A 13877-nucleotide genomic window follows, 5' to 3' on the forward strand; every position below is an offset into this window, starting at 1 on the left:
CCTTGTCAAGGGTGTGAAGTCAGACTCATGGTATGGACTGGAATCTTGGGGAGGGCTAACCCTCCTGTGAATGGAGGCTAGAAAAAATGGCCACTTTTGCATATGGCTTTGGTTTGTGTAGAGCTGCATTTCTGCTTTCTTGTCATGACTGGAGAAAGCAGAGAAAGCTCCACGTGCTGCACACATGCCCAGTAATATGGGGTCTTTAACAGCAGAATATGAGTTCTGAGCAGCTGATAAGAGACTGGGTTCTGGAATTGGAATCCCTGGTTGGGGAGCTGGGAATGGGGGTGGATGGAAGCAACCAAAAAAGCCACGAGGTCAAAGCTAGAAGAGGGCTAATTCCTCTGTGTGAGAATTGAGAGCAAGACCTGAGATGGGGCTGAGCGGAGAAGAGCCTTGGAGGCTTAACGCTTTGGGAGGTAGAGGAAGAGAGGGAGGGATCCAAAGGGATCCAGTGATTAGCAGTTTAGGAGATGTGCTGGGACAATGGGTGTTAAAGGGAGATTAAAGAATTGACCTCTGTTTGTGTTACAGACCTTCTAAGTGTTTCTAAGTGTTATAGACCTTCTCTGTTTTTTTCTGTTAAATCTTAGATTAAAATCTAGATTGCTTTGATGTAATCGAATTCTTCCCAGAGAATGGGAAGAGATGGTGTATCCTGAATCAGAGCTGGCACAGGGTGAGAATAGGCTGTATGTGGGGATGTTTGGCATCTGGATTACATATAATTAGGAGGCAAAGTGATAGGATTTAGCGATGGTTTGGGATTAGAGACAAGAATTCAGCAATGAGATCATTGGTGACCTTGGAAAGAGCAGTCTCTGTGGAATGGTGAGTACAGAAGCCAGAACAGGGCGAGTTGCAGTATGAATGAGAGATGAGGAAAGAGAGAGAACCCATATAAACAACTTTTTTAAGAAGCTTAACTGTGACTGGAAGAGAAATTAAGGTTAAGGAACTTTTTTTTTTTCAAAGTGGTGTTACTAGAGCTTGTGTGTATGCCGATGAGAAGGAACCTTAAACTGGGAGAGTGAATACTGTAAGAGGGGCTAGTTGATGTGATGAGATGAAGTGCCTGAGAAAGCAAAAGGAGGTGAGACCCAGAGCACATGTAGGTAAAAGAGAAGAGAAAGGAGAGCAGGTATAAATAAAGGTAGGGTTACAGTTTTGGTGGTAGGTATAATGGCGTTGTTTGTTGGGGAGCTGCTGCTTTGGCAGCGGCACCGAATACTTTTTCCTTTGCTGCCCTACCTACCAACACACACAACAGTGTCAGTAAAGTCAAATTTTTAGTGTTTCCTTTGAAGATACAGGGCCAGAACTTCTAATAGGTAATTTCTAACCTTGCAAGGGAGCCAAGACTATAATTTGAGAGTTGTAGAATTTATAGCTAGATATTTAGATATGGGCATTACAATAAGTTTACAGTACTACTTGAGATATGTATGGCGTAACCTCAGCTGTATGAAACATCACAAGGTTCTAGTGTCCCATATCTGCTAATCCCCTTATGTTCCAGCCCTACCGAGCAATTGCTGATCCCTAACATCCACTATTATTTCATGTATATGTCATGCCATGCCTTCTATGTGCAATACTGAATTTTCTTCTCAGTTAAGACCTAGCTCAGATGTTGCCTCGTCCATGAAGTCTCTGTAAAGCAGTAAGTAACTTTATTGCCTCTATCATGACATGAAACAAAACCTTATAAAAGTTCAGAAATCTATTTTGCCTGTATATTCTGAATCCTGGAGGGCAGGCCCCATGTTTTATGAATCTCTTTAACACCAGGTGGTACTTTCTAAACAGTGGATTCTCAATAATCATTTGTTGAAATTAATCAGTGCTAAATAGTTGAATTATCCCATAAGCACCAAACCTTTTAAAATTGTAAACATTCAGGACTGCAATCTTTCTAGACCTTTACACATACTTCTTGATTTTCTAAAGTAAGTTGAACAAAATTTAACCCTCTTTGAAGATTTTAGGAGAATCATGATTCATAAGCTAAAGTGTACAAATACATTCAGAGCTCATTGGAATGCGGAGGACCACTTACCCTAGTGTGAATGGCTTGGCCTCCTGGGCTTCTGTTTTGTGGAGTTTTTAGTTTTTCTTATTATTCTGCATCTCATTTTAGCAGCTATTCTTCCCCTTTGCATTTTCTGCTTCTAATCAGATTAATCTACTAATGAATCTGTTTAGAAAGCGCCATGCTTTAGAAATGAAAGTAAGTATAAGTCGACTCTCGGGCTTTTCTGGAAATAAGGCTTTTCTGGAAATAAGGCTTTGCAGGTTGGTGCATGAGCTCCTCTGCTCTGTCTCTTCACTCGTTCAGCACCTTTTGGGGTCAGCACCACATTAGTTACAAAGGCAGAGCTTTATCCTTTTCTTCAAGATATTCAGGGTTAATCTCTCTTAGCAACTCAGAGGCCTTTCTGTGTTTCTCAACTATATTTCAGCTAATAGTTATTTTTCTTTTATTTTAGGGTTTGAATGATGTATTTTATATACAACTAATACGGGTAGAAGGGTTTGTTTTGGTCCCCTTAATTTGATATTATATGGAATCGTAACAAGAATTGTAAGATTTGTTTTAAGCCTAAGGTTACAAAAAATACAAAGGTAATGAAGTATGTGTGTTTTTTTATAGGAAATACAGATGAAGAGGACTGCAATTGAAGCTTTTAATGAAACAATTAAAATATTTGAAGAGCAGTGTCATACACAAGAACAACATAGCAAAGAATATATTGAGCGATTTCGGAAAGAGGGGAATGAAAAGGAAATTGAACGGTAAATCTACCTAATACCTCCAAGTGCATCAGTGAGCGGAGACGTCTTTTCTTCTCCAATAATCTCTGACATGTCTGCTTTTACGCCCTCAAACTTGACAGTCCTGCCATATGGAATTACTTGCTGTTCCCACTAATGGCACCAAGCTGAACCTTCTCTCTTCTGCGTTCTTTCTCCGTCCTCCAAAATTGTTGACCCCGGCTCATCCTTTAGGACTCGGTTTAGATACAACTTACTGGAAATTTTTCCCTGATTCCCTAGACTGGTTTAGGGGCTTTTTATTCCCACCCCTACAGCATCTATCCTGATCCCTAGTGTAACATTTACTGAAAGTCACACTCAATGAATTTTGAGCTTGTTGAGAGTAAGGGTGGTGGCTTATATTCCCTGATAGCTCCAGCAGGTTTTATGGTGCCTGAGAGTACATAGTGGTGCCCATGGAATATTTGTTGAACTGAAAACCAACGGCAGCAGTCTGAGAATAAGTTGAAGGCAGAGCAAGACCATTGGCAGGAAGACCAGCCTGCATGTTGCAGGTGACTGATTGCGTCTTTGTGGTCATCAGGTTAAAAGATGGTGAAGGCCTGAACCAGAGCAATGGCATGAAAGGAGGGGGAGTAATAGAAATGCTGAGGACTTGGTGCCTGACCAGATCTGGCAGGTGTGGGAGAAGCCAAAGATTATTCCTAGATTTCTGATATTAGTGACGAAGGGATGTGTAATTCACCAAAATGGGAAGTACATGAGGGGAGTTCAGGGTTGGAACCAATGAGTTTTGAGGTTCCTGTGAAAACCCAAATGGAGTTGTCTGAGAGGCAGGCTGGTTATCTGGATTTGGAACTCACAGTACAGAAAGCATTTGGGAGGCCAAAGTGTTGTAGGTGATGGTAGATGCTAAGGATGAGATTACACAGAGAGTGAGAAGCGTGAGAAGTATTGGATCTGGCAACTAAAAGAATATTGGGAACCTTTATCAAAGCAAATTTAGTGGAGTATTAGAAAATGAGCCAAATAACATGGGGTTGAGGAGTGAAAAAGTGAATAATAAAAATGAATCACATGCAAGGGAAAAGCAAAATTATTTCTCATATTAGCACCAAAGTGTTAGTGAACTTCTGTGTGCCTAAGAATAGTATTAAGTGCTGTGAAGCAGTATAGCTTCATGAATAAAACTGTGGGCTTAAATGCTATATTAACCATTTACTAGCTGTGTGACCTTGAGTGAGTTACTTAACTCTCTGAGCCTGTTTCTCCCTCCATAAAACTGTGGATAAAACCTTGTTGAAATGCTATGAGGACTAAGTGATACACACACACACATTTATGGTAGAGAAAGGTATGTGTGTGTGTATCTTGACATATGGTGTCAGTAAGTGACAGTTATTACTAATAATGAAGAAATAGAAAAGAACTTATAGTTTAGTTGCAAAGGGAGTTAAAGTATCATGATGATGTTTTAATAGTAATATAAAACTACATATTATTGAGTGACAAATGAGTAATGTGGACAGTTGTTGCCTTAGGATTCAGAGCACAGCAAAACTTTGTGTGCTGGAAAAGCTTAGAGCCATCATCTACTGAGTGCTTACCAAGATGTCCCAGGCACAGTTTAGTCCTTTTACATGTATTACCACAATTAATTCACACAGTAACCCAGCTTTACTTGTTCAGTCATGGCTGGATCCAGGGCCCAAACAAGATCATCAGGATTCTCCTCATGCTGTGTCTTTTGGCTCAGTTTTTCTCTATGTTGGCTTCATCATCAGGCAGGCTTTCCCTACGAGGTAGCAATATTAGCTGCTGGGAGTCCTAGAATCACATGTTCACAACTTAGTCCCAGTGGAAAGAGAGAATCTCTGTTTACAATATTTCTAGTAAGAGTCCTAGATTTGACTCTCATTGGGTCAGTTTGGGTATTATTCCCATTTCTGAACAAGTCATTGTGGCCTGAGGCAGGGATAGGATGGAATGGAACACTTTTTTTTTTTTTAATTTATTGATTTTCGGCTGCGTTGGGTCTTTGTTGCTGCTCATGGGCTTTCTCTAGTTTGGGTGAGCAGGGTCTACTCTTCATTGTGGTGTGCGGGCTTCTCATTGCTGTGGCTTCTCTTGTTGAGCACAGGCTCTAGGGCACACAGGCTTCAGTAGTTGTGGCGCACAGGATTCCGTAGTTGTGGCACACAGGCTTAGTTGCTCCAGGGCATGTGGGATCTTCCTGGACCAGGGCTCAAACCCATGTCCTCTGCATTGGCAGGCGGATTCTTAACCACTGCACCACCAGGAATGGAACACTCTTATTGGCCAGGCTGGGTGGTGTGGATGTTCACCTGTGAATCTGAGATGGGGGCAGGGAACATGAGGGTGCTGCTCCCAGAAGAGTAGGAATGGATATGTGCTAGGCAAAAACAGCAGATGTCCACCACACTTCAGGTGTTAGGACTGTGTTCATACTGTAGAAAGCTCCTGCTTGGTTCGTGTTTTAGCCTTAATATGTCAAATATTTTCACAGAATTATGATGAACTATGACAAATTGAAATCACGTCTGGGTGAGATTCATGATAGCAAAATGCGTCTAGAGCAGGATTTGAAGAAACAAGCTTTGGACAACCGGGAAATAGATAAAAAAATGAACAGTATCAAACCCGACCTGATCCAGCTGCGCAAGATCCGAGATCAGCACCTTGTGTAAGTATTCTGGGACTATGTGGGAGGGATCCACCACCACCTGATTCCTACTGCGCTAGAGACCTTAGAGGTAGAAGCAGAGATTTGTCATTGAGAACTGGCCAGTGAGATTGTAAGAATTTAGGAAAGCAGTCCTGTTAGTAGTTGGGGTATCAGAGTCTACCTGAAGTCAAGCGTGTGGGGCCAGTCAGAAGGTGAGACTGTAATCCATACAAATGAGCAAAGTGGTTGAGTTTTAAAGGTACAAATTCATTAATGTGTGCCTAAAACACAAAACCCAGAATCTTCGGCTACATAGAAGAACCATAGAAACAGAAATTACCCCTCAAAGGCAAGGGCACTAATAGTGGGGGCCTACAAAGAAGTATACAGAATAGTCCGTTAAAGGGTTTTTATATTTAAGAAATAAGATTCTATATTTAAGTAATAGAAATATTACTGTTGATAGCAGGTATGAAAAATGGCACACCTGAGGAGTGATGGAAAACTGTGATTTAGCTAGATATAGGGATATTATCTAAATATAGATTGAAAGATATATTGTCAGAACAAGATGTGTGGATTAAGGGTTTTAGGCCAGATGACTGTTTCATAGAAGGAGAAAATCCATGAGAAAGGAAAATATATTAGGTTTAGTTCTAGGTAATGAATAGACTGTTATGTAATATGTTTATGGGTGACTTTCATGCATGTAACACACTCAGTTCAAACTCTTGGCAGGAGGAGACAGAGTAAAGACCTCTGAGGGTTTCTTTGTGTCAGAAAGAGAGAGGGGATAAAATATAAGCTTAGAGGTTGGAACATTGGCTGTTGAGTTTCAGTAGAGGAAAATTTAAGGTGATTGTTTTGGGAGCAAACAATTATAACTACACTATACTGAGTAATTTTTAGTAGCACTCCTCTCTAGAGATCTTTCAGTTTGCTATTGTGGCCAAAAAAAGTCAAGGAAGTACACATAGCATACAGAAGAGCTTTGGAAGCAAGGCAGGGAGGTGCCCTTGTATAAAAGCAGGATGTGTCTGCTCTTGGAATGCTTATATGGTTCGGGTCATATAATGAAGCTGAAGAAAGGCCCAAGAAGGCTGTGCTAGGGACCAAAGGAATGAATGGAAGCACTTCTTTGCCCTGGAAAGTGATGAGATATTAAGAAACCTACCATTCCTAGGTGCATGACTAAGGATGGCAAACCAGACCTTGAAAGTACCTTTAACAAGTTATGTAAGCTAAATATAAGAGAATTTAGCTCTATATTTAGAATTTATCATGGATGATAAGCCATGACCTGCTTGTATCTTGCTAGGATATTTAAGGAGACACAGAAAACCATTGCCTCTTTTGGAAGTATTGCTTCAGGGAGGATAGTCCACTGTCCCATAGTCCATGCTTTGATGTTTCTAACAAAGACAATACTAGGATTGGTAGGCTTGATCTGCTCTAATGCTGAAATTGTACAGTCAGTCCTGAAAGAGACTGGTTGTATTGCTGCATGATACTGAATATGATCTCTCTTTGGTCCTGTGTTGAAGTTGGAATAGGTTGGAATTCTGCAGCACCCAACGAGAGACTGTCATTAGTTTATCAGGTCCCTTTTGCGTGTGGACATTTCCCTGACTTCCTGCTGTATAGCCCATAAGGATTTTTTGAGATTTTCTGCTGAGATTCCAATGTACTGTTTCTAGAATATTCTTGAATGCCTAAATGCAGAATTTCATTTCTTAAATATAGAATAAAATATTTCTTAAATATAAAATACTTTATTTATTTTTACTTTATTTTTAGTTTTTGGCCATGCCATGGGGCTTGCGGGATCTTAGTTCCCCAATCAGGCCCCACAGCAGTGAGTGCGCGGAGTCCTAACCACAGGACCGCCAGGGAATTCCCTAAAAGCCTTTAAAATTCCTTTTCAAAAAAAGGAGTTCAGGGCTTCCCTGGTGGCGCAGTGGTTGTGAATCCGCCTGCCGATGTAGGGCACGGGTTCGTGCCCCGGCCCCGGAGGATCCCACATGCCGCGGAGCGCCTGGGCCCGTGAGCCACGGCCGCTGAGCCTGCGCGTCGGGAGCCTGTGCTCTGCAACGGGAGAGGCCACAGCAGTGAGAGGCCCGCGTACCGGAAAAAAAAAAAAAAAAAAGGAGTTCATTTGCAATTCTTTTTCATCAGGAGCTAGTTTTCATGATTACCATTTACTTTTCTTGGTATTCATAAACCTGAATTCAAAATAAAGAATAATTTGCCATAACACAACTTAGTCTAACCTGACTAATAAACTATGACTTATTGCCACCCTAGAGTAGGCTCTGTGTAGTGTGCATCAGTCCATCCACAGCTATGCCCAAAGTAACATTATTATCAGTGATTGGATCGTCATTAGCAGCTGATCATATTTTAAAAAGCTGGGATAAGTACCTGATCAGATAGATGATAAAATATCAGGCTCCAGAAAGATCTCAGGAGACTGAAACTATGATCCAAATTGAATATCATGAAACTTAATTTGAATAAATGTCATCTTACACATAGCTCCAAAAAGTCAACTTCCTGAAAGTAAAATTGGAGAGGCAAGATGAGGCAGCCGTGTGTATGAGGAATTCTGAAGGATATTATTACTGTGTCAGTAATTGTTCAGTAAAGGTACACATTATGACTACAAAAGTTAGTTTAATCTTACATTGAAATGTATCCTAAATAAGCCATTAAAAGTCCCATTCTCTTATGCTGGGTAAACACTCCTTGAGTACAGGAAGCCATCTCTTTATCTGAGGATGATAGGTCCTGGAAAAAAAAAGTCCACTTAAAGTTAATCCATTTCAAAGGGTGTGCTGGAATTTTCTATCTGCCCTCACAGTTTCTACTCTTCATCTTTCTCTGCCCTGCTCTGTGCCTAAGAAAATGGATCTATTTGCCCTCTAGCTTCTAATTAGTTTTGGCCATTTGGAGGCACTGGCAGGAGATGAGAGGGCAGGAGGAGAGTGAAGTAAGAATATTTATTTTCTGGCTTCCTCTCTGTGTGATCACAGTGAGTTGGCTGTGTCCTCATTCTCTACCAAAGGTGGCACTCTCCATATGATACTCTCTGGGTTCAAGTCACTGCTGTCTCCAACTGATTCTTCAGTTCTAAGAGAGGTTATGTCTTCCCACTATTGCTAGCCCCAGGGAGTTTCTCTAAAACATCTCAAGACCTTTGTAAATAGTAAACTCTCCTCAACTACCAGTTTGACTGTGCCTTCTGCTTCTAGCCAAGGCCCTAACTGATACAAATTAGGCGAAATGTCATAGTACGAAATGTCATAGTACACAGTAAACAAAATGATAGTTTGATGAGGGATTTTATGTTGAAGATGAAATTGAACATAAAGAAAATAAGTTCATCCTATGTGTACTGAATTTATGTTGTAACTTCAATTTCATATCTTTTTTAGAATAAACAAAGAAAAAAAACACACGGTTAGTGACAGAATGAGAATTGGATGTTAGGTCTTTGATGCTTTGTTCAGGTTTTTCCCCTAGAATGTACTGTTTTATATGTGGCATTACTCAATAACAGTAAGTTAAATATGAATTAACATGCTAAATTTACTTGAGCTTTTTAAAAATCATTTTTAGAAGCTAGTCAGTTCCTGGCATTGTTATTAGATGTTTAAGGAGTCAGAACTATATAGTAGTATTTGAAATGGACTTTTGGGAGATTAGAAAAGTTGCCTGTGTCAGAAGGCAAAGACCATCATAGATAGAGCGTGAACCAAAGTATTCTTCTCTTTCGCCTGGATTTTCCTGGGTGTCTTAACATTCCTTGTGGCAGAAAGGGAGGCTCAGTTTACAGAGGTTGGTGGTTTACAAGAAAATGGGGGGACTCAAGAGAAAATGTGGTGAAGTTTGTTCATTTTAAGCCTTTTACCCAGTGTGCTCGTCTCTTTATTTAATAAAGGAAAGATCAGTTCTTCAAGGATAGAAAACTTTGGATGTTAAGAGTGTTTAGAGGAGGGTATCTGGGTATTTTGGTGATAGTGTAGGATGGGGTTTGTTACTAAATAAATTCTATCATGATCATATGTTAGTTGTTTTCCAGTTTCACTAAAGCATACAAAATGAAATCCAGGTTAACTGAAGAACATGTCTTACTGAGAAGGGCTGTGCAATCTGTCTTAAAATAACTTTAAAATTAGGTGCAATGCCAAGTTATCTAGTGTACTTGGGGTCGGAGGGAGATACAAGATGACCTTGGAGTTGACCCTGAAGACTTTGTTAAAAGTGGCCCACCTACAGATATTTACTGACTATTTATTGAATATCTACCATGTGCTGGCACTGTTTTCAGCGTTTGGAATAGCCACGAGCAGGACAGATCCCTTTCTTTAAAGCAGCTTACATTTTAGCTGGGGAGACAAACATAACCAAGTGAAAATAATGAATTTCAGGGAGTTCTCTGATGGTCCAGTGGTTAGGACTCAGCGCTTTCACTACTGTGGCCCAGGTTCAATCCCTGGTTGGGGACTAAGATCCCACAAGCCACGCAGCGTGGCCAAAAAAAAAAAAAAACCATTAAAAAACATGAATTGCAGGCAAGTACTATGAAGATGATAAAATAAAGAAAAGTGTAGAGTGACTGGTGGACTGCCTTAGTTGGGACAGTTTAGGGTAGTCTTCCCTGAGATGTTTATGATGACACCTGAATGATCAGGGGCCTGGTTGGAGGATGGTGATGAATGAAAGAGTTTTTATACTCCACTGAAGTTTTAGGCCATCGTCCATCTCAGTGGAAGGAGATGAAATGGTTTATTTCATTTTACGTCTAAAATGTTGGTATATTTTGAAATACTGTGATTTACCTGGTGATGAAGTAGATTTGTATTAATTACTGAGATTGCCACCCTGAATTTCTTGTGGCTTGCTTAGGTGCAAAAATAGACCTTGAAATTCTGTTTTAGAATTTAACTCAGTGTAGTCGGCCAGTGAGGGATTGCATACTCTGGCTTAGTGGAGATTGCAAATGTGACACCATGCTCACCTAACTAATGATTTCAGAAACAAGTGTCCCATTGTGTTTGAGTGCAAGTATATGTGTGCTTGTGGTTATATAACCTTCTAGAAAAGGAAAGTGAAAAGTGAGAGAAGTGCCTAATTTCAAGTAGCTTTCTGTGTTTCTACCTTTTTGCAAAAAGTTGAAGGAAAAGTAATGGAGAAACAAGTTTAGGGAAATCTCTGGCCATTCTTAGTGGGACTGGGGAAAATAAGTTCCTGGACCCTGGAAGTTTGGTTGGCTTGGACGTGTCTACTTTGTCCAGGCAGAGTTTGCATAGACACTGACACTGGTGTCTTCCCTCTGGCAGGTGGCTCAATCACAAAGGAGTAAGACAGAAGCGCCTAAATGCCTGGCTGGGAATCAAGAATGAGGATGCTGCTGAGTAAGTTCTCTCTGTACCTTTCTGTCAGAGGGCTTTGTTTCCAGGATAAGACATGGGACTTCTTAATACATACTGAGTGCTGGTTCTCTTTGTTACTTGAGGACATTTGAATCAAGAACTTTGCACCTCTTTAAATTGAATTGCCCCAAGAATACCCTATAGGCACTTGAGTTCAAAGGCCTGCTGAACCATATGAAACCTGGATGCTTAAGCATTGCTCATTCAGACATTCATGTATCAGGTTATTGGATGAGACATGTGAATTCTGTGCTTTCTGCATGATAGCAAATAATAAAGTTGTTAAAAAAATCCAACTAATTGCAATTCCACTTTGTCATTTTGTGGTTAAAGATTTAGAAGAGAGTTTTATTCATGAATTTGCTTTTAGATATAAGTAAACTGATTGTTAGAATAATATTTTAACATTTAATTTTTAGGACCTATTTTATCAATGAGGAAGATGAAAACCTGCCCCATTATGATGAGAAAACCTGGTTTGTTGAGGATATCAATCGAGTACAAGCAGAGGACTTGCTTTATGGGAAACCTGATGGTGCATTCTTAATTCGTGAGAGTAGCAAGAAAGGATGTTATGCTTGCTCTGTGGTGTAAGTCTTCTCTGGGGGTATAACCTTTTGAAAACTTCCACATTGATTAATAGAAAATCAACCCCTCCTAAAGTTCAGATCCAGTTAGTTGAAGTACAGTAAAATGAGGAACCATGGCTTAGACCATTAATATTAGTACAAAGAAAACAGTTAGTTGCTTTAAGAGAAATACCATCTGAAATTATTTCGGGGATTTTAATTTAAATGGTAAGCAGACTAGGCCCTTCACTGTTGCTATTGGATTTTAGGTATCTGTGAAAAGTAATTTGAGATTTTCAATTGAAAATATCACTTAATTCTTTAGTAGTCTCCTGCTTGCCTAACTTGGCCTTCATTGTCATATTAAGGAAGGCTTGATTAAACAGAACTGTTTTTACTTCAGAAGAAAAACTATCTAAAATTTGTACTTAAGTAGTATTCTGTTGAGGTAGTGATAGAAAATGTTGGATGTTTTCTGTAAGATGATCTTATTACTTTGTTTGGAAAAGCCTATTTTCCTTTTAATGGAAAGTGAAATTCTGGGGACAACTAATCATGCCTCAGTAAGATTCTGCCGAAGTGTTATATATATATTCCTTAAAAAGGCAACTGTTTTCATTGACAAAAACCATAGCTAGAGTGGAGGTATAGTATGGTGGTCATGAGAGCAAGCTTTGGGGCCAGATATATAGGATTCAGATCCTGACTCTACCACTTACTAGATATGTGACCTAGGGTAAGTTACTTAAACTTTCTCTGCCTAGTTTCCTTATTTGTAAAATAAGGATAATAATAATATCTACTTAAGGGTTTTTAAAGTATTACTCGAGTTAATATATGTGATTTAATATACTTTGATCAGTGCTGGAACATAATAAGTAATGTTATCTACTAATATTATTATGATAATGATGCTGCTGATGGACATGCCAGAAGGCAAACAAAGATGACAAAATGATTTTGCCCTCAAAGAGGACAAAGTGGTGAGGATAGACAAAAGACACTCATATTAACAGAATGTTTAGTGCTTTACATGATCATCTTGTCCTTAGTGGTCTGTCTCTGTCATGCAGTCAGAGTTTGAATCCAACTTTACCTGGTTTCAAAGCCCACATTTTTCTTTTGCACCACACTTTCTTCATTTCACAGTTAAATATCCAAGATAAATAAAATCACTGTGACATAGGTATCACTAGTAGGCTGTGTGCATGAAGAACTAATTCTGATGGAGAAAGAGGGTTGGGAGATTTTGTGGAAGAGGTGGCATTTGAGCTGGACTTTGAAAGGATATTGAACAGTGGGACATCTATGGGCAAAAAGGAAGGCAGGAATTGGATTAGTATTATCCAAAGATAGAGCTACTTGAAACATTTCATTTCTCTCTGACCTGGCCTCAGATACTCAAGTTTATTTGAGTAGAAATGGCAGGAGAAGATGGCTCTTGCAGGATCTGAGATATTTTAAGAAAAAAAAAAAAGAAGGAAGACAATAAGCCCAGCGCATCAGTAGTCCCTCACTCTTATCTAGGTCGTTGGGTGGCAGCCTGTGGGTTCAAGACTTGGCTGGTGGAAATGCTGCTCAGCAGCTCAGCTAATTCCTGGGAGACCAAGGAGCAGCTTGACTATCTTGGGGAGCTGTATTCTTTTTCTCCTTCTCCTTCCTTTAGCCACAGACTTAACCAGACTCAGGTCCACAGCAGTGTGGATTTCTGTTGCCTATGAAAACCAACTGCAGTAATATTGGGGTTCACTTCTGGAGAGATTGGAAGCAAAAGAGTCTGGCATCACAGACTTCCACTTGTTTGTTAGCCACTCCAGCTACAGAAAGCCTGCTTACAGTGATTTCTCAGTTTACTCAGGACATTTGCTGAAGTTAGGGATGTGAATAAGATCAGTTTTTAAGGAGACTCTCATAGCAAAATTAAAATGATCGTGTAGTAGGAAGTCAAGGCATAAAACTCACTTGTTTTTCCATTTTAATTTCTGTAAATGACATTATAAAGAAGGCTAAGAAGAAATTGCTTAACTCTACAGCCTTCTCAGGCTAGAGCCAACAATATGTGCGTTTCACTAGGTTAAGGAGTTTTAGGTAGTGAGCACTTGTGATCCTTATTGTAATTGCCATTTGGGGTAAGAAATTTGATTAGGGATAGAACAATTAGATCAACAAGGAAACAGAAGACTTGAACACTATAAAACAACTAGACCTAACAGCCATCTCTAGAACACTCCATCTAACAACAGCAGAATACACATTCTTCTCAAGCACACATGAAACATTATACAGGCTAGACTACAGGTTAGGTCACAAGTCTCAATAAATAGGGTTGAAATCATACGAAATATGTTGTCTATAACCACAATGGAAAGAAATTAGAAAGTAAAAATAAGGAAATTTGGGAAATTC

General features: G+C 39.7%; 1 protein-coding gene across 1 annotated transcript in view; it reads left to right on the plus strand.

Annotated features, from left to right (window-relative positions):
* LOC308613062 (phosphatidylinositol 3-kinase regulatory subunit gamma) overlaps nt 1-13877 on the plus strand; it is an 84856-nt gene that overhangs the window by 63136 nt on the left and 7843 nt on the right. Inside the window, exons 6-9 of the mRNA XM_081226002.1 lie at nt 2657-2799; nt 5309-5485; nt 10810-10884; nt 11322-11492. Of these exons, the coding sequence (XP_081082128.1) occupies nt 2657-2799; nt 5309-5485; nt 10810-10884; nt 11322-11492 (566 nt within the window). The remainder of the gene's footprint in view (nt 1-2656; nt 2800-5308; nt 5486-10809; nt 10885-11321; nt 11493-13877) is intronic.

This window comes from Mesoplodon bidens (genome assembly GCF_964165515.1).
Source record: "Mesoplodon bidens genome assembly, chromosome: 2".
NCBI classification, from domain to species: Eukaryota; Metazoa; Chordata; class Mammalia; order Artiodactyla; family Ziphiidae; genus Mesoplodon; species Mesoplodon bidens.